General features: G+C 48.9%; 7 protein-coding genes across 7 annotated transcripts in view; 2 read left to right on the forward strand and 5 right to left on the reverse strand.

Annotated features, from left to right (window-relative positions):
• Nucleotides 1–955: 955 nt before the first annotated feature.
• Pmar_PMAR011875 (conserved hypothetical protein) lies at nt 956–5,219 on the reverse strand (the record flags this gene model as incomplete). Its single annotated transcript, XM_002773962.1, has 8 exons — nt 956–968; nt 1,184–1,242; nt 1,285–1,382; nt 2,140–2,246; nt 2,300–2,434; nt 3,362–3,430; nt 3,629–3,773; nt 5,195–5,219. 8 exons carry the CDS (start codon nt 5,217–5,219, stop codon nt 956–958), a joined length of 651 nt encoding a protein of 216 aa, XP_002774008.1.
• A 2,559-nt stretch (nt 5,220–7,778) lies between these two features.
• Pmar_PMAR011876 (DNA mismatch repair protein mutS, putative) lies at nt 7,779–12,637 on the reverse strand (the record flags this gene model as incomplete). The annotated part of the gene is made up of 23 exons (XM_002773963.1): nt 7,779–7,907; nt 7,953–8,076; nt 8,142–8,283; nt 8,477–8,631; nt 8,685–8,754; nt 8,802–8,919; nt 8,967–9,110; nt 9,158–9,277; nt 9,320–9,425; nt 9,476–9,617; nt 9,884–10,043; nt 10,098–10,172; nt 10,222–10,327; nt 10,372–10,543; nt 10,591–10,693; nt 10,825–10,908; nt 10,954–11,057; nt 11,365–11,517; nt 11,562–11,673; nt 11,904–12,044; nt 12,174–12,358; nt 12,425–12,542; nt 12,569–12,637. The coding sequence occupies 23 exons, from the start codon at nt 12,635–12,637 to the stop codon at nt 7,779–7,781; spliced, it is 2,832 nt and encodes a 943-aa protein (XP_002774009.1).
• Nucleotides 12,638–13,491: 854 nt separating this feature from the next.
• Pmar_PMAR011877 (hypothetical protein) lies at nt 13,492–13,745 on the reverse strand (the record flags this gene model as incomplete). The annotated part of the gene is made up of 2 exons (XM_002773964.1): nt 13,492–13,661; nt 13,700–13,745. The coding sequence occupies 2 exons, from the start codon at nt 13,743–13,745 to the stop codon at nt 13,492–13,494; spliced, it is 216 nt and encodes a 71-aa protein (XP_002774010.1).
• A 957-nt stretch (nt 13,746–14,702) lies between these two features.
• Pmar_PMAR011878 (glycerol-3-phosphate dehydrogenase, putative) lies at nt 14,703–18,212 on the reverse strand (the record flags this gene model as incomplete). The annotated part of the gene is made up of 18 exons (XM_002773965.1): nt 14,703–14,955; nt 15,443–15,571; nt 15,621–15,718; nt 15,765–15,853; nt 16,130–16,243; nt 16,297–16,376; nt 16,419–16,487; nt 16,574–16,707; nt 16,758–16,837; nt 16,882–17,037; nt 17,087–17,187; nt 17,236–17,337; nt 17,379–17,466; nt 17,510–17,628; nt 17,676–17,761; nt 17,807–17,931; nt 17,984–18,066; nt 18,108–18,212. The coding sequence occupies 18 exons, from the start codon at nt 18,210–18,212 to the stop codon at nt 14,788–14,790; spliced, it is 1,926 nt and encodes a 641-aa protein (XP_002774011.1). The 3' UTR covers nt 14,703–14,787.
• Nucleotides 18,213–19,193: 981 nt separating this feature from the next.
• Nucleotides 19,194–20,021, reverse strand: Pmar_PMAR011879 (conserved hypothetical protein; the record flags this gene model as incomplete). Its single annotated transcript, XM_002773966.1, has 1 exon — nt 19,194–20,021. One exon carries the CDS (start codon nt 20,019–20,021, stop codon nt 19,194–19,196), a length of 828 nt encoding a protein of 275 aa, XP_002774012.1.
• A 1,583-nt stretch (nt 20,022–21,604) lies between these two features.
• Nucleotides 21,605–21,788, forward strand: Pmar_PMAR011880 (hypothetical protein; the record flags this gene model as incomplete). Its single annotated transcript, XM_002773967.1, has 1 exon — nt 21,605–21,788. A coding segment is annotated over one exon (184 nt), but the record flags the coding sequence as incomplete, so codon positions are not given.
• An 853-nt stretch (nt 21,789–22,641) lies between these two features.
• Pmar_PMAR011881 (hypothetical protein) overlaps nt 22,642–23,345 on the forward strand; it is a gene marked incomplete at both ends in the record, with an annotated part of 7,966 nt that continues 7,262 nt past the window's right edge. The window contains 2 exons of the mRNA XM_002773968.1: nt 22,642–22,788; nt 22,846–23,241. Coding sequence (XP_002774014.1) covers nt 22,642–22,788; nt 22,846–23,241 — 543 coding nt within the window. The remainder of the gene's footprint in view (nt 22,789–22,845; nt 23,242–23,345) is intronic.

A 23,345-nucleotide genomic window follows, 5' to 3' on the forward strand; every position in this document is an offset into this window, starting at 1 on the left:
CAATAACCTTCGGGACAGAACGTGATACCGCTAGTTGTGGGAGAACCAGTAGTATAGCAAGGTTGTTAGGCAAACCAGACCCACAACACCACTCGGATGCCTCTTCCCCGGCGGACTTGGCCGCTCAGAGAGGTCATCTCAGGTCGGAAGAATTGATCATGAAGCCGCCTATAAACAGGAGATTCAGAGAAAGGGGCAATTGGATTAGCTACCATTCGTATCCATTGGTTGACAGGACATAAGAACGGATCGAATCTTGGTGTTCCATAATAGAAGGATTGTGCTCTACCAGCACAGCAGGTCAACCTACAAGGATTGGATATCTCGATCGCCTAAGCCCGCATAGGCGACAAAGGGTGCGATGGTTATCAAAGCAATATAATCGGATGCCAGGCCTCTCCTGTCCAGGGGGGTTGAGACGAAATTCCCGTCACGGAGAGTAAAAATTGAGAGATCGTTACTCTCTACTCCCCAGGATACGAGCTCCGACCCAGAGCTCGTATCCTCTGGGAATCTAGGAATATGAAAAAAACTGCCTCTGGGAATATAACTCATCTTGATTCCCACCTAAATGACTCACTCGGTTCCATGAATCCATAACACAAAACCGAGTTGCGCTCGCCAGAAACGCAAGTATCATCTCATGTGCGTGACTATTCCACCCTACGTATCCACATGACACTCCTCAGTACTATATGAGAGCCAACTCGACATAACTCAACACTGATCATGATCAGGAGAAACCAGCTAATGATGATCATTGACCAACAACACCTTTGCGATTTTGAGGTTTGGAATCCTGAGAACAACAACAAGGGTTACTGAGGTGATCATAGTAAGGTGACTAAGCTTTACTACTGAGCGAATGGTACGCTCAAGGTTTTCTATGCACCTTCACAGTGAGTTGCATCGTTTTCACAGTTCTCACAGTAAGTCTTCACTCCAATCTCCTCTCTCACGAAGAACACCTGTTTCGAGAGCTGATAAAGTAGGTGGAGTAATGGCTGCCCTCGAAGCCCGCCATGAAACCCACTACGAATGGTGAACGAGGAAGAGCTTGGGGAGCAAGGCAATGAGAAACTTCAGTTGTTTTTACAGAATGAAGCTTCACTATTTTACTCATCATCACTTCATTGCTAAGCGATGATAGCTCTCGCGCTATACGAATATGCCGCCGACCTACTTATTCAGATCCCCTTCCCGGTCTTCAACCTCGACTGAAGAAGTCACTGCTCGGTTCTCCTGAGAGGAGAAATTCTAACAAGGTAGACCCAAGATACTCACAGCCTTCTTAGTCATATGCTCCTTGAAAACTGAACTCGCTTCAACTACAGCATCCGAAAGTCCGGTTTCAAGCCATTCAACGAAGTCCCACGAGTCACCTAAGGGATGAACGCTAATTTAGCGTCGTTAAAAGCATATCTTGAACAATCCTAAGTGTCCCTTATAGTTCTTTCTCTGATGGCAAATTCGCTTGCACTTTGCAGATGCAAACTCTGTGATAATACTGCTATCACATGGTCAGTACTTCACTAGCCACCGAGTAGCTAAGGAGCGGGATAAGTCCCCAGGAAATCGACTGTCCCGTTGTAATGTTTTAGACATATACATGGGTCAAGGTGACGCACGACTCTTTCCTAGCATTTTAAAACTCATTACTCGGTCGATTTCCTATTAGAATTTCAGCTCAGAATCCTTCTCAGATACAGTGCAACTCCAACCAATCGAGTTGGTCCAAGAAATAGACTACACTCTCTACGGCGCCTCGGTCGGTCAGAATAAGTCGTACCAAGTACGACATGCTACTGATGATACTGTAGGAAATGAATGACTCGCGTGCGCTGTGTTGAGTGATCAAAGGGAGGAATAGTTCACCTCCCCAACGGGCAGCTTGACCTTCAACTCAGCGATTACTATATCATATACAACAGATATGAAACGCTCAATTGGGACAGGCCAAGAATCGTCAAAGATGCAAGACGGAAAGGGGCAAGGGGCGAAGCCAGCAACGATCATTGCTGGAAATAGAGGACGTTGGTGGACTTGGCGATAGGATAATTTTACAGAGTTAACACTGGACTGAGCCAGCCCACACTGTGGGCCCCACAGTAGATGGCTTTGAACGTCATACCGGCTCACCATCAGTTATGAGCTGAGAGCGAAGACTGTCCTTCCACAGGAATACAGCGGCTTCTACGGCCACCGAGTTGTCGTTCACCAACGCCTCCGCCGACGACACGTAGTATCTATTCGATGTTCCTAGTGTAAATGAATATATTCGAAAGAGCGAACAACTCACTCGTCGCCTTCGTACTCCACCAGGAGCTCTACATCATTCGGAGTTAGTCCAGTAAGCAATTCACCAGTTATTGCTTCCCCCTTGTTCGGAGAGTCCCTCACCAAGGCTGGGTAACGCTGGCCCTGGACTCGGAATCTGTTCTAATAGATCTCCGCTGTGAGCACTGTTTCGGCTATATTAACCTCCTCCGATTCACACTTTAGCTACCGTAATTCGGACAGATTCCGGAGAAACTTTGGGAGTTTTCGATCCTCGAAATAATTGATGAGTAATCGAGCCTACGGATAACATACAGGCGTAAACCGTGCTTACCTCCGATACCCTGCTGAGGCCGGGAGCACTGCCGTGCTACAAACGACATCGCGGCCGCCGAGTAATGCCGACCGCAACTGAGATGCCGAGATGAATTCACGGTGGGCTCTCACTGCCCAAGTTCAGCTCACTTCCGCAGACATCAGAGTTCCATACACAAAGATTGGACGATCGCCGAGTTGCACCGTCATCATTATTATGATATCCAAGATGCAAGCAATAACTATGGCGCAGTGATGTAGTACACGGGCTACCTCATTATTTCATTACAATTCTGACTAAGAGGACGTCAAGAAGGTTCTGTTATGTAAACAAACACTCAATTCAGATTTGATAACCATACTGATCGAGTACGATGATATCGTTACAATCTGATACATAGTAATACAGCAATGACTAGTACGACATGAAACTACTCCTAGGGATGAAATAAATCAGCTCACATAGAATAGTAATACTTGAGCTAATTATCAGCAGTTAATACACGATGTGCGGTGAGATGTGGCGGTCCTACGTTATCGTCTTGCTGATCCACCAACTCTCTACTTCATACCAAAATCGATCGTCGTGTCGTCGAGGAGCGGCGTGCCCCTTTCCTTATCCGTAGGAGTATTGGTATCATTTTAGAGAGGATCTCAGCCACTAATGCGAAGGGAAATCTCGTCCGAGTAAATCGCGCTTCAGCTAGGGCTCGGCATTTCGAGAAATCTACATCTACTGTCGACTAACTGAGTGAAGAGCTCCTCCTACCGGGATCGATCCCGGGACCTATTCCTGGTCATTCCCTCCATCCCAATCTTGCTGCCGGGCTTGGAGAGTCTTGAATGAAGACGATTCCCTTTGCGTTGTCGAAGAGCTTCAGGTAATGAGACTGCATCGCCTGAGAATCCGAATTTCCCCGGATGGACAATAACTCATCATTTGATTTGAAGTATAACAACAGAAATAACTATTCAATAGAAAACAAGTTGACTTGTTCGCAAGTTATATAGTGAAGGAGTCGCCTTGTCGACTAACCTTCGCCCGCTCACGTTTCCAGATAATCCAGATAATCTTTCCAGATAATCTGTAAGGATCCTCTGTATCCTGTCCAGCTCGGCGATGAGGCCCTCCAATCCATTCGGTCTGTCGTTAGCACAACACGCTTGGATGATGTTGGGACCTGCCACCTTGCTATTGAGGAAAGGAGTCACCAAACGAGATCTGCTTATGAGCTGTTCGCGCAAGTTTGGGCTTAACGAGAAAAAAGTAAGCTGCTACTGCGCCGGCCAGTACTCAGGTATCAAAAATGGAACCCTCGATCATGTCTATATTCTCACTTTGTCGGACACCACTAGTAGTGGCCCACTACCACATTTTCGCCAACTCACGTTCGTTCCATCTGCTTCTTGAATACTTTGTGAACTTTTTCAAATTTCTTTGCATATCATCCGAATCCGGAAAATCACTTTCCAAATACGTGTCAAATCACCCAGGCGTACCATATCGCGCCTGGCGAAAAACTAAACACTCGTCATCCCCCCAAATGACAGAGAGCCGAAAAGCCCGGTCCCTAGCCTCCAGAGAAATGAAACTATCCCTCCCCGGAACACCCTCACCAGATCCGAATGGGTACCAAATCTGCTTACATCCACTTCCTTTGTACAGTGAGCCAATCTCGGAAGAGAACCGAAACCGCAGGGTGGAAACGATGCCGACGCTTTCCCGATTGCCACCATTGTGCGCTGATCAGCGATATCGGGCCGATAGCGCGGATTAAATGATTAATAGCTGTGGGAGCATTGGAAGGAGGGACTGATTTCCCAAGAAGAACGGATTTTCTGACAGTCACTGTCAAGATGCACTGATTCTTGAAGTTTTCCGGGTTCAAGGGGTGGGGGGAATCATTTTCCCTCGCCATTCTTTTGTACTCGGGTGACCCGATTTTCATTTTCCGAACATGAGAACTCACCACAGAGGAAACCGCAGCTCCACAGATGCTAGTCGCTCGTGTGCCATGACTCACTACAGTAACATGGGCACAACACCGGTGTGCCAGAAGCAGAAGACCAGGCACCGTTGCAGCAACGGTTCCGACACTGACTATTGTATTGGTTTGAGCCTTCGAAGCTGCCAACTCATACAGCGGTGCCAGCTCTCGCCCATCATCTTGATATCTTTTCGAGTCGTCCCCTTAAATCTCTCGAGGTCACCTTTCCGGGGAGATATGTTAAGATGATATATTTACCTGGGCACAATTACCGACATAATATCCTCATCGGCAAAAGCTGTTCACCCCAAGTCGATATCATAGTTTCAGGATGCCTGCTGATGTTCGCCATACTCCGGCAGTTGAGTATATCTTCCAAGCCCGAATTCAAAGAGTAACCACTCGCGAAGAAGACTAGAATAATATTGGAAGAGACACTGTGTCTCAGATACACATCGCGTGATGTAGACTTTTGTTCTAGCTTTGCGACTCGGAAGGTTTATGGAACAGAATCTGATATATTCATTGCGACGTAGAGCCTGCGCTAGTTCGACACATTTCCTTTACTCAATGGTCCACGTAGCTCCCTAAGGCCGATGAATGCTAATTATCACCAGCATCGATCTGGCTAGGGGTCATACCGCGATGGGACAGTCTGTCCGATTCTGTCTGGGATAGGATTGATGCCCCCCCGACGTCGTTCGGCGAACGAAGAACTACGCATCGTCACAATGTCACGTGATGTCATCATGTAATTCTCAAATTGGAAATTCCAATCGCGTGCGTATTGGTGGAACTCCTTGAAGAGGATTTTTTTCCGAAAATGTTCCAAGTCGATAGTATTACTATCAATACTCAACTCGGGAAAAACTCCTTGGCTCGCTTGTAGAGATGTTGCCAGTGGCAACGTCCCGAACTTGTATGTCCTTAGAAATGCCTCTAATGGGAGCTCAATTGTTGAGTAGACTCTACTCAGTAGAGCATGGTTGTGCACACGATATCTCGTGAATAGTCGACACATCTATCCATCTCTCTCTGTCCCCTTGTGCCAGTGTTATCAGCGCTGGCCCTGTTGATCGATATCCTAAGCTCTGCTTAGCTTCTATGTGATATAGTCTAGCGTTGCCTATGACAACTTGCCATACTACTTGATAACTACCTAATCATTTCCCTATGACTGAGACAAGTGTTACTTCAAGTGGGGGTGAGGGAGGCAAGACGGACAAAGACCAGCAGCAGTTGCCTTGAATGCTCCTACGGTTGACTTGAAACACAACAACATCGTGGATGCCGACCAACTAAAATACTCGTGTACACCGTAATGAGATACGATCGATGATGAAAATAAAGGGATATGGTGAGCCTTAGACAGCATAGGCGACGCCAACTATGTGACGAGTTGCCACCTAGCCATCGCCATCTAGCCTAGCTGCTATGCTATACTAATATAATAATATTAAGATGACTAATGTATTGTATGTGATGACATTGTTCTCAGCCTATAAATTCTCACTCGTATTGTTATTGCTAATAGTATGTCTCTTCCTTCGAGGCTTGATGTTGAGATGGATACCGGAGGGTCTAGGTCTACCACAACTAGGATCAAAAAAAGAGTGAAAAGATACCACAGAGGCTGGAGAAGGACAAAAACCAAGACCGACAGAACCTTGCAGATGGTCAGATCATGATCCATGAGAGAGAAAATAAAGTGCTCCAGAAGGTCTGGCACCGATGTGAGAGTATTAGACGCCTCTCTATCGACAACGGCAGCCGTGGGTGTCGCAGTGGCAATTGGTTGCACAAGTCTCACAATAACGGTTACTTAACCTACGGCCGAGTAAGGAACCTTCTGGTGGGGTTCTCTCAATGATACCACAAGTAGTCATGATGGTAACAGCGACGACGAGGATGGAGAAGCGCATAGGTCAGAATTGGATAGACGGGATTCGTCGTGAAGCTGGATGTAAAAACTGTTGCAAAAAATTGCATTATCAAATGAAATACCGACCAATCTCTTTGGCGTCACAGGCGACTGAGACACCGATTCACGTGAGGTTAGTGAACTCGTATCGCGTCGCGGTAATCGCGGTCACGCACAGCAGCTCCTCGAACAACATCTAAGGTGATAATCTGCGCCGGATGTGGTATCGCTGGACTGATGCAGGTGGGGTATTTCCTGCTCGGAGAGAATTAGTTCTATAACTGTTCTGATTTCTGTTGGAAGATCTCTGCTGGGAGATCAACTCGTAATATGAAGAACGTGGGTGTATGCCACAAGTCACGCTGCGTGACGAGTAATGCGCAAAAATGTTGCAACAAACCGAGACACGAATAACTGAAGTGCACAGAGGCTAACTCAGTGATATTGGTGCTACAATACAAAGTAGCAAGGCATCGCTCGAGTGCAGGACGTCGTCCTTTCGACATCGTGCTGATAGCACGCGTTTGCATGGGACAAGGACATTAGGTGACACAGAGGCGTTGCGTGGCACAGCCTCATACGTCTGTCGTTGAACTTTCCTTATACCCGTAGTATCGTCCACGGCTCGCACCGGAGAAGTAGAGTAAACCATTGTCAACTTCACCTTGTTTGAGTTCAACCAGACGATGAAAGGTGAGTAGAATCTCGGTTCGACTATTCCCAATGGATATTCCCTAAGGGAGCGATCATCACTAGGACATGCCTGCGAGATCAAAACATGCCCAATCATATCGTACGCTCACTCTGGCGGCCAAATGGTTCAGTGCCGGGTGAGTTTTCCTTCTGGGAACGTGAGAGCGTAGCCTGTTCCTACTGAAAAGTTTCCTGAGGGAATACCTCGAAATATCTAGAAATGAGCAGGAGGCGCTTGGTCACTGGCTCCCTTGCCTCACTCCCCAACGCACTCGAGCATGGAAGCATGATGAAGTTACTTTCTGAGTGATCGCTTATCACATCTCCCACCGAAGCCCGTATGCAGACCGCGAGTTTGAGCTCACACAGGTCACGTGTGGGAGCGCGTCGAGAACTTTCGTCTCGAGTCAAATCAGCCGCCAAAATGGAGTTCCAAACTTGCCCATAATGGAAGTAACACACAATGACCGTCCAGTGCATGACGGTTCTGTAAACTACTTTTACTTTCCATAGATAAGTTCTGCATATGATCATTTACCTCTTACGAGTGCAGGAAACGCAATCATCAGAACCGCTTTGAAAATTCAATGAGCTGCAACGTGCTTAACAGAGTCGTAGAATTCTCCCAAAGCTTCGTCATCATATGGGACATCCGGGTACTCCACAGCAGAGTGGAAAACTGTCGACATCTCCCTCGCTGCCTCCACGATTACCTGACGAAAGAAAACTCAACTGGAAACACCGCCAACAGGAGGCACCTCCGGTAGGCCAGCAATCTTAGCAACATGCATAGCGTGGCTCTGAGGGCATCGTCCCTTAGTGAATTTGTAGAGGAAGGTCACCTCGCGAGTAGCTGGGTTAACGAGACATGCTTGATGGTACCTACAACGACCACTAGTAGGGCTCCTCTACAGAATGCGCAGTAGTCCTTCGAGGCAGGCCCTCACAGTGCCGTGTTGTGTAGACCTTCATCTTCGGCTAATTGATGATAGTGTGTGGCGAAAAGAGTACGGCAGCCAATACTCTCCGATATCCTCTCGAGCACAGCGTGAGCGATAGCAGCACCGTCGAAAGTTGAAGTCCCGCGGCCTGAGAGGAGATTGAAGCCAACTCAGGCTATCACAATTCACCGCCCACGGCGAGCATTCGTGTGTTTGAGCCCATACGCACTTCACAAGGGAAATGACCACGGGATACAGCCCAGTAAGGGGCTCAGAGCTGATACGACTGCTAGTCCCACTAAGGGCCAACCCGATTGCCGAAAGCGACGAGATGGCGCTACCAAGTTCATCAATGACTGCTAGGGAATGCTTGGTGGCATGCTGCAACACGGCTCCGGTCTCTTCGAGTTCGATGAGGAAAGTACTCTTGTTCTCTAGGATGGAGTCTCTGGCGCCAATTCTGGTGAAAATTCGATCCACTGGTGTTAATTTAAACCTGCAAACCGCAATTTTACGGAGCAACTCAGCGGTCCAGATGGACACCCTTACGATGATGCTGGTACTCTGCACCCAAGCTGGGCTATAATAACAGCAGTAGCACTTAGACGGAGTACCGTACCTGTAGGTAGTTCGATAGCAAACACAACACAGCTCGATAATATTCACTTTTGCCGCCCATGTTGGGGCCTGTGACCAGCAGCGTCGTCGGACTGCCATTGATACCCATCTCCACAGAGTTGGGTACAAATTCCCTCCCTGATCGTGCTAAGGCAGCCTCCTGTACCTGACCACATACTTCAAGACTCTGTACATTATCGTCACTATAATCACCGGATGCCGTCCATCGACCAAATCAAAGACTGGAGCAGTGAACTCTGTCGGATCCAGGATCTGCGGCCGGCACATCGAGCCAGCTCCAGGCCGGGACGCCTCCGATAAGGAAAGAAGACAATCCAGAGTAGCCAGCCTTTGAACCTAGGCCCAACCGGATGCCTCGAATATAGCCATTCCAGCGACTTCACCATATCCTGTAGCCGAATGGTATGCTTGTGGAAGTCCTTAAAGAGTTGTGCCATGAAGGGGTAGAGGCAGTCCTTCATCCGCTCCTCTGTCGCATCCAGCTCCTCCGTCATGTTACGTATCTACCAGCGTTCCTTGCATTGTCCAGACGAGTTGATTTCCACCTCTTGCGTCAAAAGCCTGACGAAGCCCTTTCTCGTGCTGGACACTTCCAGTCCATGCGCTTCTAAATCTCGAGGGGCACACCGCTCAGGAACTTCAATTTCATACCTTGCCTCGACCAATTGAACGACTGCCACAACGTGCAAGGGAACTACTACCTGTATTTCACGCTGACGAATTTCGCCTCTTGCGGTTTGCATCCTTTTAGATGCTCATGGCAGACGGTCTTCAGTTCCTCTTGGAGGTCTGACTTAATGCTGGCTATCTTAGACTGGGCCTCGTCGTAGGCTGGGCAGCATCCTAAGAGATATGTACTGGCGATGATGTACTCATCTCCATCATGATATGAGCAAGGGGCTAGCTCATTCCTCAACCCCGCTCGCATACACCCATGAGAGATTCCCCTCGGGTCCGCCCCGAGGTGCTAGATCTGCCACAGTCCAAGTCGGCCTTTCACCAAAACTTTACAAGAGGCATGCAACCCTCAGCTGATGAGGGTTTCAGGTAGTATACTTCAAAGAAGATTAATTCCCATATTTCGCTGTCCATGGAGTATTGGATCTCACCTGGTGCTGCAGAGTATCCGTCTGATTCACTTCCCTGCACTCTGCTGCCCAGTTCTTCCAAGATGCCATCCACATAGCCGAGCTCCTCCATCGGTATCAGCTCATCTAGCAGTGCTGGCAGCGCTCCATCACCTTCGCGAACCTGTTGCCACGAAAACTTCTCTCAAAAACTATTTCAATAATTTCCCACGACCGAAGCAAAGAAGAAGCTCACCATAGCGAGGCATCTATCCGCCTCCTTCAGAGCTGCCAACAGTTCCATGAACTGGGCAATACGTGAGGACTCCACCTGCAGCACGAGGAACTCAAGGACACCAGTGGTACCGTTCCAAGCGCACTTCGCCATAGAGAACAGCTTTCCTCTCGAGCTGCAGGCCTAGAGCAAATACTCTGTTTTGCCTCCTTTCGATGTCCGGTAACTTCCTCATCCTCGAACGAAGGTCCCTGAAGTCACCAACGTAACGACAGAGCTGTACGAAGCAGCTTACGCGACTAGTTCAGTCCTTTCTAGGAGCCAATCCACCACATCGAGTCTTCTGTCAGTATCAGTCTTTGCTCTCAACGGGCAACACACCCACTGTCGCAACAGGCGCTTGCCGAATGGAGTCACCGTATGATCTAGTTGGTTGAGTAAAGAGCCTTCTAGTTTACCATCCGTATCTACCAGGAGATACTCACACTGTTGAGTGAACCGACTGTAGGCTCACTTCGCAGTACTTCCAACTGCTCCAAGGCGTTCGCGTCGAGGACCAAGCCTGAGCTACCCGCATTCGACGTGTCCAACTTTTCCCATGTTGCGAAGGATGTTACCTGACTCCACCAACCGTCGCCCGTTACATAGAACCACACACGATCATCAGTCGCCACCGAGCTATAGTGTCACTTGAGTCCAAACGCTTGTTGGCTGTATATCTACAACCGTTAACGACGCCCCTCCGTACCGCTTCGTAGAGCATTGTTTGACGTAGATAGGCTAGAACAGCTCCGCACGCCTTCTGTACAGGTAGAGGCTCGTCGCTCTCGTCCTGAGTATCGAGTGTTAAGACAGCGGCAAACCCCTTTTTCGCTACCTGTCTTCCGTGCTCCGTATTGGGATCCCAATGATGCCACTGTGTGACAGTCGGCGGGACCGCCAGGCCCTGGAGTAGGCGATGGACCGCTGTGGGTATCGATTCTGAAACACACCCAGTCCATCGCAACTCAATGCTGGCGAGTCTCGCGCGGCGTGAGGATACACCCCTCAACTCTGGCGAATCCTATGATCTATAAATGCCAGTCTATATGCCCACTATCACGGGTGCTCATCTTATAACATGTCATTACCAATACTAAGCTCACTGTATGTCATATCAGCGATGATTTCGCCGGCTTAATTTTCATCAGAGCAATTCGCAAAGCCCCGCGCGTTGAGTTAGCATTGTGTGAGATAGGAGGCGACCCTAGTCGGGTGTCGTGCAGCTCAACCCTAGAAGACAGCCTACTCTTATCAGCCAGCAGCTCCCTTGGTTGCAGCGTTATTAGAATAGTCCGTAGTAGTTGTCGGTCTGGCTTGTCCTCAAACCAGCCATACTTGAATGTAGATGTGGTACAGTCTACTACACAGCAGCCGAAGGACAGACGGTCCCCGAGAGCGCCTACCACCGAGACCTCAACTGTGATATGATAGGAGGCGGCCTACCAGGATGAGTGCATCCATCACTGAACCACAGGGCCATGAGATAGTTGGGCTGAGCAGGGGACGGTGAGTTCTTGAGCATCACCTCGTGCGTCAGCGTGCCCGCTGTGTGGGCCTAATGGAAGAGACTTGCCGCCAACAGTTCAGCCTAGGGCGCTATTCGAAGCCAGATGCGCGAGTTGAGACCAACGATGCAGCCGCAGAATAACCTCATTTTCTGTCCGATATGCTCATCCAGATCTTGTCGCCTAGCTCCCGATGCCCCCCCCCTAAGGTTTTCTCACTCCATGATAGGGCGCAATTAACGTGATCCCACCCGTGAGGGATAACCATGCAGCGGCCCACCTGGCAAGCCTCTCGCTTCACAACAGCATCACTCTTCCTCCCCTGTCCCTTGTTCATCTCCCCAACCCTTTCAACCTGCTCTACCACCACTGTACGAAAGCCAGCATTGACCAAGACACTGCTATACTCGTACAACGACACCTACAAGACTACTGTCACATAGCACTTCCCGATTCTTCATCAGACATCGAGTTTTCCAAGATCGCTGGGACTATTACTGCGCGCGAGGATTCTTCACTGTATCGTCGACATCGCTGAAAGACAACCTACCTCCGGAAAGCCCACATGAGGCTTCTTGTTGTTGCCCATCCATCGCAGGTTGCATGCAGCTTGAGCGAACACTGCATCATAGTAGAAAATCTCGTAGAACTTGCCGACTTTGAACAACGTGATCTCGTCGAAGTGTTTCGCTTTCACTTCCCAATACTGCAGCAGCATGGGCGTGCAGTGACCCTCTTCCTTCTTACGCCGCGAAGAGTCTACAGCACATTACAATGACACATCTCGAGGAGAGGGCCCACCTCTGAGATCGGGGACTTTCATAGTAGACTGATCATAGTCAGGATGATCAGGCCTACGTCCCTTCTCATCTGCAAGATTGTCTGGATGCATCCAACTAGGATAAGAGTACCTACAAATCTATGAATGAGATCCCCATCTATCACGTTCGAGCCAGCAATAGAGTAACTCCCAGTAGTTACGTGTCTCTCGTTTCGTAGTAGGCCCTCAAGCATGCGGCGGCAAAGGGAGGCCAATCTGATGATACAAGGAGGGGGAAAATAACTCAATGACGGCGGCCGCTATGCGACTACGCTTACCACTCTATACAACTCAGATTTGGCGGATGGGGCCGCTATGCCCGCTATGGACTCTACCATTCAGATATTTATTTGATGGATGGGGCCGCTATGCCCGCTATGGACTATACAATTCAGATATTCATTTGATGGATGGGGCCGCTATGCCCGCTATGGACTATACAATTCAGATATTCATTTGATGGATGGGGCCGCTATGCCCGCTATGGACTATACAATTCAGATATTCATTTGATGGATGGGGCCGCTATGCCCGCTATGGACTATACCATTCAGATATTTATTTGATGGATGGGGCCGCTATGCCCGCTATGGACTATACAATTCAGATATTCATTTGATGGATGGGGCCGCTATGCCCGCTATGGACTATACAATTCAGATATTCATTTGATGGATGGGGCCGCTATGCCCGCTATGGACTATACAATTCAGATATTCATTTGATGGATGGGGCCGCTATGCCCGCTATGGACTATACAATTGAGATACTTGTTTGGTGGACGGGGCCGCTATGCCCGCTATAGACTATACAATTCAGGAGTCTATTTGGCGGGTGGGGCCCATATGCCGCCATGGACTATACCATTAAGAAATCTATCAGGTGGGTGGGGCCGCTATGCCCAAGGATCACGACTTCACATGCGCGGGTAAAGATACCAATTTGGCGCGTGGGGAGAGGAAGAAACATCAAAATAGCAGGTAGAGAACTGAGCCATGCGCTTCAAATGAAGATCTCAATTTCGTTAACAATGACGTCAATTGTATGATCAAAGGGAACCGCTGGTAAGGACGAAGAGTTTAGTAGAAGAGATGATCCCACCTCTAGCCTTAGCCTCGATCTCTTCCCTAGTGAGCTCTGCTTCATCGTCACCATTAGGACTCTCCAATGGCTTTCTCAGAGCAAGAATGACAGCGTTGTCCGGCCGGGACTTCAAGACTGATCGTGAGAACAATCCCCTCAATGTGCTAGCCCACCACTGGACAGCGACTCAATGCGGCTCCGCGAGAATACGGAGTACATGGCTTAAAGCCGGCACAATGAAATCAGAGGCAGAAATCATGATGCCAACGCTCGTTCCCCGCTGACCTTGTGGTACTGCTGGCAAGGAATTGACGTCATATAGTAGGTCATCATAGGATCCCGACTCGAGCGTTGATATTGAGCTGGTAGCTTCATCCAAGCCTCGCTGCCGCTTCACAAAAATAGCCTGAACATCGAAATGGTCGCAACTCAAGATAGGCTTTGCGACTACCTCATTCACTGACTCGTCGTCTCCGGACTCATCATCGCTGCTGTCATCGACGTACGTAAGTCTCCGTTTCCTCTTCCCAATACCCTCACACTGGCCCTCTGACTGTACTTGGGTCTGTTCCTCGCTGATCAGAGAGGTTCGCCTGACCGGTGCAGTCGCTGTCGAGGATATGCTGAGGACAATGTTGCTCAAAGAGAACCAGGAGTGAATGTGAATATCAGTAGTAATAGGCACCATTCAGAACGATCAGTCCCATCGCCATCTATAGATCACCTCTCAACGGTTGCCGGGGAACTATCCATATCCACATCAGCCACATCACCACGTGACGGTAGTGAAGGTCGATTCTCCTCCTTTTTCGGCAATACTTTGAAGAACGATAGCAACGAGCTCTGACGTTTACCGCCGTCCGAAGCAACACTGGAGCGTCGACTGTTCATGCAGGTGATCACTAATGGGACCACTGCTCGACTTCTCAGCGACTCGCAACACAACCACCATTGACACCCCAACCGCAATGACACGGTAAAGAATGTGAGCATGCATTATCCGATGGCTATCACTTCGAGCCACTCACAAAGTGTTAGCCTCGTACAAGAGTCTGAATCCGTGATCCTTCTAGCTAAGTGGACAATGACAAGCGCGAACTCCACCAGGATGTCGGTTGCTCACCCACTATCCATGCTTGTATTGACAAGAGTACTTCAACACAAATCCTGCATTATCACGCACAAGCACAGATGTTGATGCAAAGATGAGCACTACTGATTACTACTTGAATATTCCACAAAACAAGAAAGCCATGGGAGATCATTCAGACATGTTGACAGGCACGTCGCGGTATGTCCGACGGCGGACCATGGCCGTACTATGGCCTTCACCGTAAGTCATGGTTCGGAGGAACTGTTTTGCCTTCTCCATCTCAGCTGCTCTTTTTTTCTTATCCCATCCTTTCCTGTCGCCAACCATGCTCACGATCTGAGAGTAGACGAGTTTGCTAGATCTGTGCTGCTGAGACTAGCTATAGCTAGGTTAGGCCATATTTCTTATGCATGTAGTGCATTGATTCCAAGACATTTCTCATTCTCCTGACACTGTAATATCTACTACTCCAAGCTGATAGTTTACGAGTGAATAACGCCGACTTATAACAGGTTTCACCTCTTTATCACCGTTACCAGGATTTTCTGCGACATGTTTGAGCGTTGCCTCCTTCTGCGTACATCGGTGTGACCTCAGCACACTCATTCAGGATTCAGTAAAAAACCGAGAATAATATCTTGGCACTATTGATGCTAGTTGCGCCGCAGTGCCATTAACTTGATCGCGTTACGAGTACATTATGCGTTTTCACAAGGGCCGGATTTAGATCCTTCACGTTTCTGATATGCAGTCTATTCACCCTAAACATGTTTATCTATTCAGCTGTCAATCGTTGCTTTCATCCGTTCCCCTCCCTATTCACCTCTGGCAGTATCGCCCTGGTAGCAACAGGGTCAACAAAGGCCATACGAGTCCTATAGGCGATCACATCAACCACCGACTCGGCCATCTCTCTATCAACAGCCCAAAGAAGTTCAGTGCGAAGGAAGCTCTAACAAGGGTTGGGACAACTGCTAGCCAAATAGCCAACAACAACATACTTGGCGTGGCAGCAAGGGACTCAAGGTGTTGGTGTTTTGTCCGAATTCACACAACTCCGGGGCGTAGGTTCCATACGACTTGGTAAGATGAACAGCATCTGAACCGTAACAATAATAACCCAATAGCCGCTATCCATAGTTCACCATCGAGATCCACACCGTAGCTCCTGTTCAGCTCCATTGCCATACGGTCGGCGAGAACGTCAAAATCATATCCCTGGCCAACAGAGAACCTGCGCACGTCCACGTGAGGAACAAGCTACTCATCGAGATGCGCGTTAAAGTCATGTGAACCTCTAGAGGCCGAGTCGCTGAGATTCGATCTCCCATTTCATCCAAGGAATTTCCATCTGGAAGGTAAGGCTGAATTCAATTTCCCCCCGGCGTGCACATAGCGCGCGCATGATCTATTACTCCCGATGTCAAGATCAACTTGGGCCGATTCGAATCAAAGTCCGAGAACCAATGACGATAGACGAACTTCTTTAATAACGACGCAATAGCCTTACCTCCCACCGTGGCTACCCAGAAGTGCCAACCTAAAGGTCCTACAGCCGTACTTGGCCGACACTCTACCACGGTGATGCTCCAGTGCCTTGTTGAGACAATCTTCGGCCATTAGCCTGTATAGACACACCACATTACACAGCATTTGATCACTCTAGAGCGAGCCCACCTGCATGTGGTCCACTTCCCACCCATAATGCTGACCAGACCCGTCTTCTTGTCGATCACAACTTCGTGGTCACGTGACATCTACCAACTCGATGTAAAAGTCCTCGGGAGACGCGATTCTACCTTGCTGGTATCAGCAGCCTTCGGATCACGAACCAACGGTCTAAGGCCACTCCAAGCGGCAGTAATATCCTGAGAATAGGTCTGCTAGTAGCAGAGACTGTACACGACGAAGTACTATTCTGAACACATACACTACTTATAGGTTGCCAACCGACCTGTCGAATATCTTCCTTGTTGAGGCTTAGATACTTCACGCTTTCCTCGACAATGAAATCGAGCTCAGCAGTGGTAGGCTTGGGAAGCGGCGTTAGATCACTCTTTACATCAGTTGTGCCAACAACCGTATTCCCTAAGGGCCACTAAGAGTAACAACACATCACCATCACGACAGATTCCCACCTTCCCAAGGCAGGTAAAAGAGGACTCTACCATCCGCTGTCTCCGGAATTAGCATACCACACGCTGGGGAAGAATACGACCTGAAGTAGCACACTGAGACCGATAAAGAATATGCGTAGTTTACTTAGGCATGACCAAGTGTGCTCCGGCAGCAGCAGCGACCAGTTCCCGCTCCTTAGGGTTAGCGTCCTTTCTAATGATGTCCGAGAACGGACCCGTAGCATTAATGACCACTTTACCAGTAACGTGAAAGGTCTCTCCAGTGAGCTCATCTTGCGCTCTGAGACACCGTGCCAATAGGCATAAGCACATAACGAGCATCGACCTACTTCACGCCACTGCATAGACCTTGCTCGTCCTTGGTGACACTGAGCACGTTGGTGTGGTTAGCGACAGTCGCACCCACCCAACCGTCAATGTAGTTCTCTACCTACCAACGATGCGGCAGGTCTATGAAGAAGTGATAGCATCCTATTACTGCAGCGGTCATAGCTATATGCAGGCACACTCTGGAGTCGTTCTGTTGACCATCATAATACATAACACTGCCTAGCAGACCTTCGTTTTTCAAGAGAGGGAACTGAATGGGAAGAATGTCGTTGTACTAACGAAGGCTGTTACCATATGTAGGCTATTGGACTTGCTAACCCAATAAGAGTTGGGCAGTCCTGGCGAGAACAGCGTCGCAACATTGCCGCAAAACTCGTACCTGATGGGCTCGCTCAACTCTACTAGATGCCCACTTGTCTTACATCTTAAGACCAGCCCACATCATGAGGATGTCCCAAGGCTTATAGAGGGGCATTAGGATCGCCAAGGGTTGAGTCATGAATGGCGAACAATGCAGCATATGAGCTCTCTCACGCAGCGCCTATGTAGTGCTGGTCCATGGCATGTCCCATGGGGGAAACCACCTACCTCATAGACCAAAACGAGCATTTTGTAATCCAAGTTAAAGATGGCATCTTTCAAGTAGCGAACACCACCGTGGAGGAGCTTCGTGCCTAGTAGGGCGACTCAGCATCGACACTGAAGCGACAGTTGCCTACTTCTACTGCTGGTTCCTGAGGAGAAGTCCTCCCGCTCCAACAAGGCCACCTTGAGACCTCTTGAGGCACCGTCCAATGCTACCGAGGCTCCTGTAGCGCCTCCGCCGATGACAACGATGTCAAATCTGCGATGACAACACGGAACCCTCTACTCGCTACTGTGACTCTAGTCGCTACACTTCATTCTTCAATCGCTCCATGTTATCCTTTCGATTTGTTCGTGGTGTGAAATTACGATATCCACTTGGGGGTATAGTGGGCTGAAAGGGGGACGTTGGAGACCCCAGGTAAGAGGGCCTACCGGTGTTGTGAAGTAGACGTAGCCGCATGATATCCCGACTGCCGATCCACCTACCACGGTACCGTACTTCACGGTCTTGCCGAGGAGGCGAGTGGCGAAGCTCATACGAAAGAGGAGTATCCACACTAATGGAGACAGACGCGTGATAGACGGCATCTTGCTCACTCGTCTCTTCTTAAGTTTTCTCAACGATTCCATAATCTCATAGACAGTTGAGTGGAAAGAGGGTAAATCTTCCTCAGAGAAAATTTTCCTTGGGTTGTCCAACATGGAGAGTTCACTATAACAGGATCTGAAGGGAGCGCATGTAGGACGAGCAGGTCGGAGTGTACTGAGGCCTGTATGATCATTCTGTTCCAACAGTTCGAACGAATAGTTTGATGTCATTCCATCATGGTTGTACTGTGTTACTGCTGTTCTACTACAAGACCATACTCCATTAAGTAACTCCGAAGCTCCTAGAAATCGTCAATGACGATTCAACTGATCTCTATACTTCGTTATTTACGCACTAATAGGACTGATCGTACGAATGATAGGAGGCACATTGCCTTCCATTCCTAGTAACCGTCCAGGACTGTTCGTTCTACGAATCGATAGCTACTTAAGCACTAATAGGATTAGTCGTGAGTGAGAAGAAACCTATCACCTTACACACGCGTTATCAACCGCCCCTCCCCTAACATCTACTATTGTGACTTCATAGTGTTGAGAAAAGAAGCACATTCACAGTATCGATAAACTCAACCTTCCTTTCGAATGCTTCATTCGTTAATAACTACTAAGAACACAAACCTTGCTTGGTATACAGAGAAAGTGATCGTCGATCAATCGACTTCATCATACGCACTACAATGATGTTATCGATAAACATCAAAAGAAGAGCAGTACTACCAACAATGCACATTACGATACCTACACTTCTACTATTTTTTGAAAGAGAATACTATGTCTTTAGAGCCTTATTAGTGCTTATGTACTGTTAAAAAAGCGACCGTTAGGCACTTGTACCGTGCTACGATGTCGCATTGAACATGCACACTGATAGACTTACGGTCAAAACAACAGCATTAAGGATGTCACCATCTAATATCTTCTGTTCCTGTTGTTGGGTCTCATACGCCTAACATTGCCACCAAAGGGCCTACGCTGGAGAGCCATTGAACCGAAAGTCTCCTTGTCGGCCTCACGAAGCTTCTCACGACGAGTAGGATCGAACGAGGGGATACCGTTCCGATCCAAGGCATCACAAGAGATATCATCAAAGAATCCCTTAGTCTTGTCATAGCCAGTCCTAACAGTCGTACCAGCAGTACTGATGGCAGACTCGTCAGGCTTCTCCAACTTCTCAGCGGAAGCAGCAAGATCAAACTCCTCCTTCACCTCGGCCTTAGCTTCAGGATTCTCGTTGGGGACAAGCTCACCGACAGGGCCAGAGGGACCGGACCTTCTGTTCCTGTTCTGATGTCTATTACGATAGCCGTAGTTGTAGCCCTTGCCATAACCCTTACCACCGTAGTTGTTGTAACCCTTACCATAACCCTTACCGTAACCACCACGGTTGTTATTGTAGTAGCCACGTTGACGCTGCATACCGTTAGTAGCGACAGTAGGGGCGTTCTTCTGCATGCTCACGATGGCGGGGTCAGAGAGGACACCAGACCTCTGGCTGGCACCTTCTAGGACGGTCAAGTCCTTGATATCAGAGCCACGGAAAATGATAAAATCGTAGACCTCGTCACTGGCGGGAATGTCGGGAGTCTTGCGACCCTCAGTACCGAAGGACTTCACGTTCTGGAGGGCAATAGTGGACTCCTCGGTGTTGATGGTGTAGAGGATACCCTCGTAACGGATGCCCGCGTTTGACACGAGGGAGATCTTGCTTCCAATGTAAGGTAGAGAGGAACCGCTCATTATATGAGATAAACAACAATGATGATTATCAGAAGCTAGTAGATTAGATCACTGCCCAGCGCTTTGTGTTACGCTGTCCCCAAGGGACATAATCGATCATCGCGATAAGAGAAAGATTCGGTACGTAGGACGATGCTTCGTTGTGGCCTAGGGCGGCTAACAAGAGGGTTGGAGAGCCAATAGGATCGACGCGGTGTCGGCGACACCTCGCACATCGTGGAATATGACTAATGGTTACCTCAAGCGGCAACAACACAATTGTTGCAATAATGCTGAACATGCAGCAATATTTGAGCGGAGCGATGTTTTATGGGCGGAGCGAAGCGACATATATTTGTCAAATTTTTAAATATGTTCTTGAGTTTTTTCTGAGGTTCCTCATGATTCGATGCCAAATAGTACTATTGGTAGTATTGCTGGTGAATCCACTGCGTGGGGAGCGGCCAACATCTATTTCGTGGAGCGTTGAACCTGCAGGCTTATGCCGGCCACGACGGTCCAGCTTTGACACTCAGTTGTAAGAGAGTACTGTGTTGAAGTCATCCAATGGGAGATGTACTGATAGGACCTACCATCGTATAGACTGTTGGCAGACAGCCGAGGAGGAGAGGCTACCTGAGATGATACGGATCGAATTCGGGCAGGGCAATGTTCTGACAACGTGAGGAGAGGGTGAAGGGTCGTCCCCAGTGCTCCGATGGTCTAACAATTGGATAGGGTCTGAATATCGTGGCGCGTGAAAGTGATACCATCAATGTTCGTCAGCCGCTCCGGGACAGTAATACATAACGGATCAGCCGTCGAGTTAGCCTGGCCATCACCCTCTCGTTATCACACAGTCTCTCGGCACACCATATGGATCGACGACCGCCGGTAAGGAGGCCTCACTGAGGTCCTTCCTCCAGCGGCAGTCAGGTACCGTCTAGCTGTTCATACCATCCCAGTCGAGTCCCCGCAGCTGGGGAGTCTCTCAGTGGTCTCCTCCTTTACTGATGAGCCTGTCCCTTTAATACCTGAGTTCAGTCGAGCTGTCCGCCAGTGAGGAATGGGTGCTGCTGGTCTTGATAGAACCGCGTGCTGGAATATATGTTCGCTTTACTCGGCCGAGTCTAGAATTGTCCTCACTAACTGTAGGAGGTCACATACAAATTCGGGTAGAAGTGTACAGAAACCAATAAGAATTTCCACAATTGGTACCTATACATATTCGTAGGGTAGCTGTCTGTGTGAGGTACATTATCCGACCGGCCCAAGGTGAAGCTGTGACCATCCTGGCAGTTGGTCGAGGTCGGTCGAGGGTCCGTCTGGTTGGATCGGACTCTACTTCTTCCAACCATTGGCTGAGCTATCGATTAGAGCCCAAGGTGGATATGGAAGTGGTCGAAATTGAGGTTGTTGGAGGAGTAGAGGCCTCCAGCAGAAAGTAGTAGACTGGGAAAACTCGAATAGCTGTGGTAGCGGCTGAGGATGAGCATATCAGACATACTCCGTATCTTTTGTGATAGCATGCCGGGAAGTATTAATTTTGAATCTCTTCACAAATAGCTGTTGATGCAGTCGTTGGCGTCAGTCGTGTTCAACAGATATTCTATTCGAGTGGAGACCAAGCCTAGCCGGTCGACTCGGCTGGCCTCCCTCACTGTCGAGGGCTTCACGCTGAGCCCTCCGATGGTGGTGCCGGGAGTGACTTCATATGACTTGACAGTACCGGCGGATATTCAGAGGATACAAGTTGTTGCTGCGGCCGAGGACTATCCCGGTGCCCAGGTGGACCTATTCTGTATCTTTCCAGCTTGGACCTTGGATTCCAATCAGGTCTGCATGTCGCGCTGCGAGAACACCTCCCTGAGTACCACGATGAGCCGAAGCGTTGAGCTCGCTCCTGGCCCGCCATGGTATACTCAACTGCCGATAATAGTCAAGTAGTAGCCAAACCTCATTGGCGAGCTCACTCGTAGTTGACTACTTAGATCAGCCGATGGTGGTGAACGGCTAGAGACGTATGTGTTGACGGTTCGCCGGGAGGTCTCTAGCGCTGCCAAGCTCACGGGCCTCAGCACCGACCATTGCATTCTAACGCCACCTTTCCAGTTTAATGTTACTCATTACTCCTGTATTTTTTCGTATAATATTTCAATGGTAATAAAGAGGTGCTGTCGAGAGGGATGGTATAAGCGCTTGTTTGTGATCAGACCGCTAAGGTGACTCCCTTGCTAGACCGTTCGGAGTGTCCTGGCTGTATCATCCTAGCGCCAGACAATACTGTACCCAATGATATGAGTAACGAGTTCTCCAAAATGAGACCTCGTCAGTGGGCGTCTGGGAGGGTGTGGTTCCGGAAGCTCCTCTATGGGGAACATCATACTATACCTTTTACAGTGTATGCCCAAGATGGATACCACCACCGCGTTTACTACGTCTACATTGAGTGTGAGGCGCCGTGGTAATAGTACGGGAGGAGGATACTCGTGAGGAGAGCATTTGGCAAGGGTGGCTTATGTCTCAAACAGGGTGGAAGTTTTACTTATTGAGCTTTCTCTGATAGGCAATTCTTATTGTATGGGAACCTGTGTATGTTGAGCGATTTCCATGGGGTGATTTTCTCCGGAATTGTAGGTATATGCGAGCTGACGTTACTCGTTCAATATCGTCGGTGGCATCGGCTACAGCCGCTGTTATGTCGGTAGCCAAGGCTAGCAATTTGATGGCGCTTGCCAAGCAAGTACAGTTCATGAGCCTCACTGCGAGGATCGCTGGCGTGCCTCAAGTAAGAAGAAGTCCCGGGTTCGATCCCTGCATCCGACATTTTTCTTCTATATCGCAGGTTTACGTGGACTATACCAAGTCGATGGACGGCTTCTCGCTACAGTTTGGATTTCTATCGGATGATTGGGGGGAAATGTCGCCCGACTCCATTCGAAAATATATTCAAGTTTACATTTCCAAGTCGCTCTCGGAAGCCTTGGCCTGTCAAGAAGCATTGGGAGTTGATTATCATCTGCCAGGGGATCTACTACACCCTGAGCGGATCGCATTGAAATTCCAGTTTGATGGGGACGATATTGCGAGCATCTTCGACGAACCTCAGAGTTGGTTTTTTGGTGGTGGTGACGATGATGATCTGATTCTACGCCGCCTTGCTGCTGAGTCCGACAGTGCGCCAGAGCTGCCGAGAAGTAGGGAAGAGATGGTATGGTTTTGTGAGGAAGCGAAAGATCGAGTGATAAGGAAGTATCAGCGACTGTTGGAGCTCCAAGATTTTGTCCATACAGTATGTGGTAATGTGATCTTCCAAGGCCTGGGTATGATAGTATTGTTTATCGT

The sequence above is a fragment of the Perkinsus marinus genome, assembly GCF_000006405.1.
Source record: "Perkinsus marinus ATCC 50983 genomic scaffold scf_1104296958712, whole genome shotgun sequence".
Lineage (NCBI taxonomy): Eukaryota > Perkinsozoa > Perkinsida > Perkinsidae > Perkinsus > Perkinsus marinus.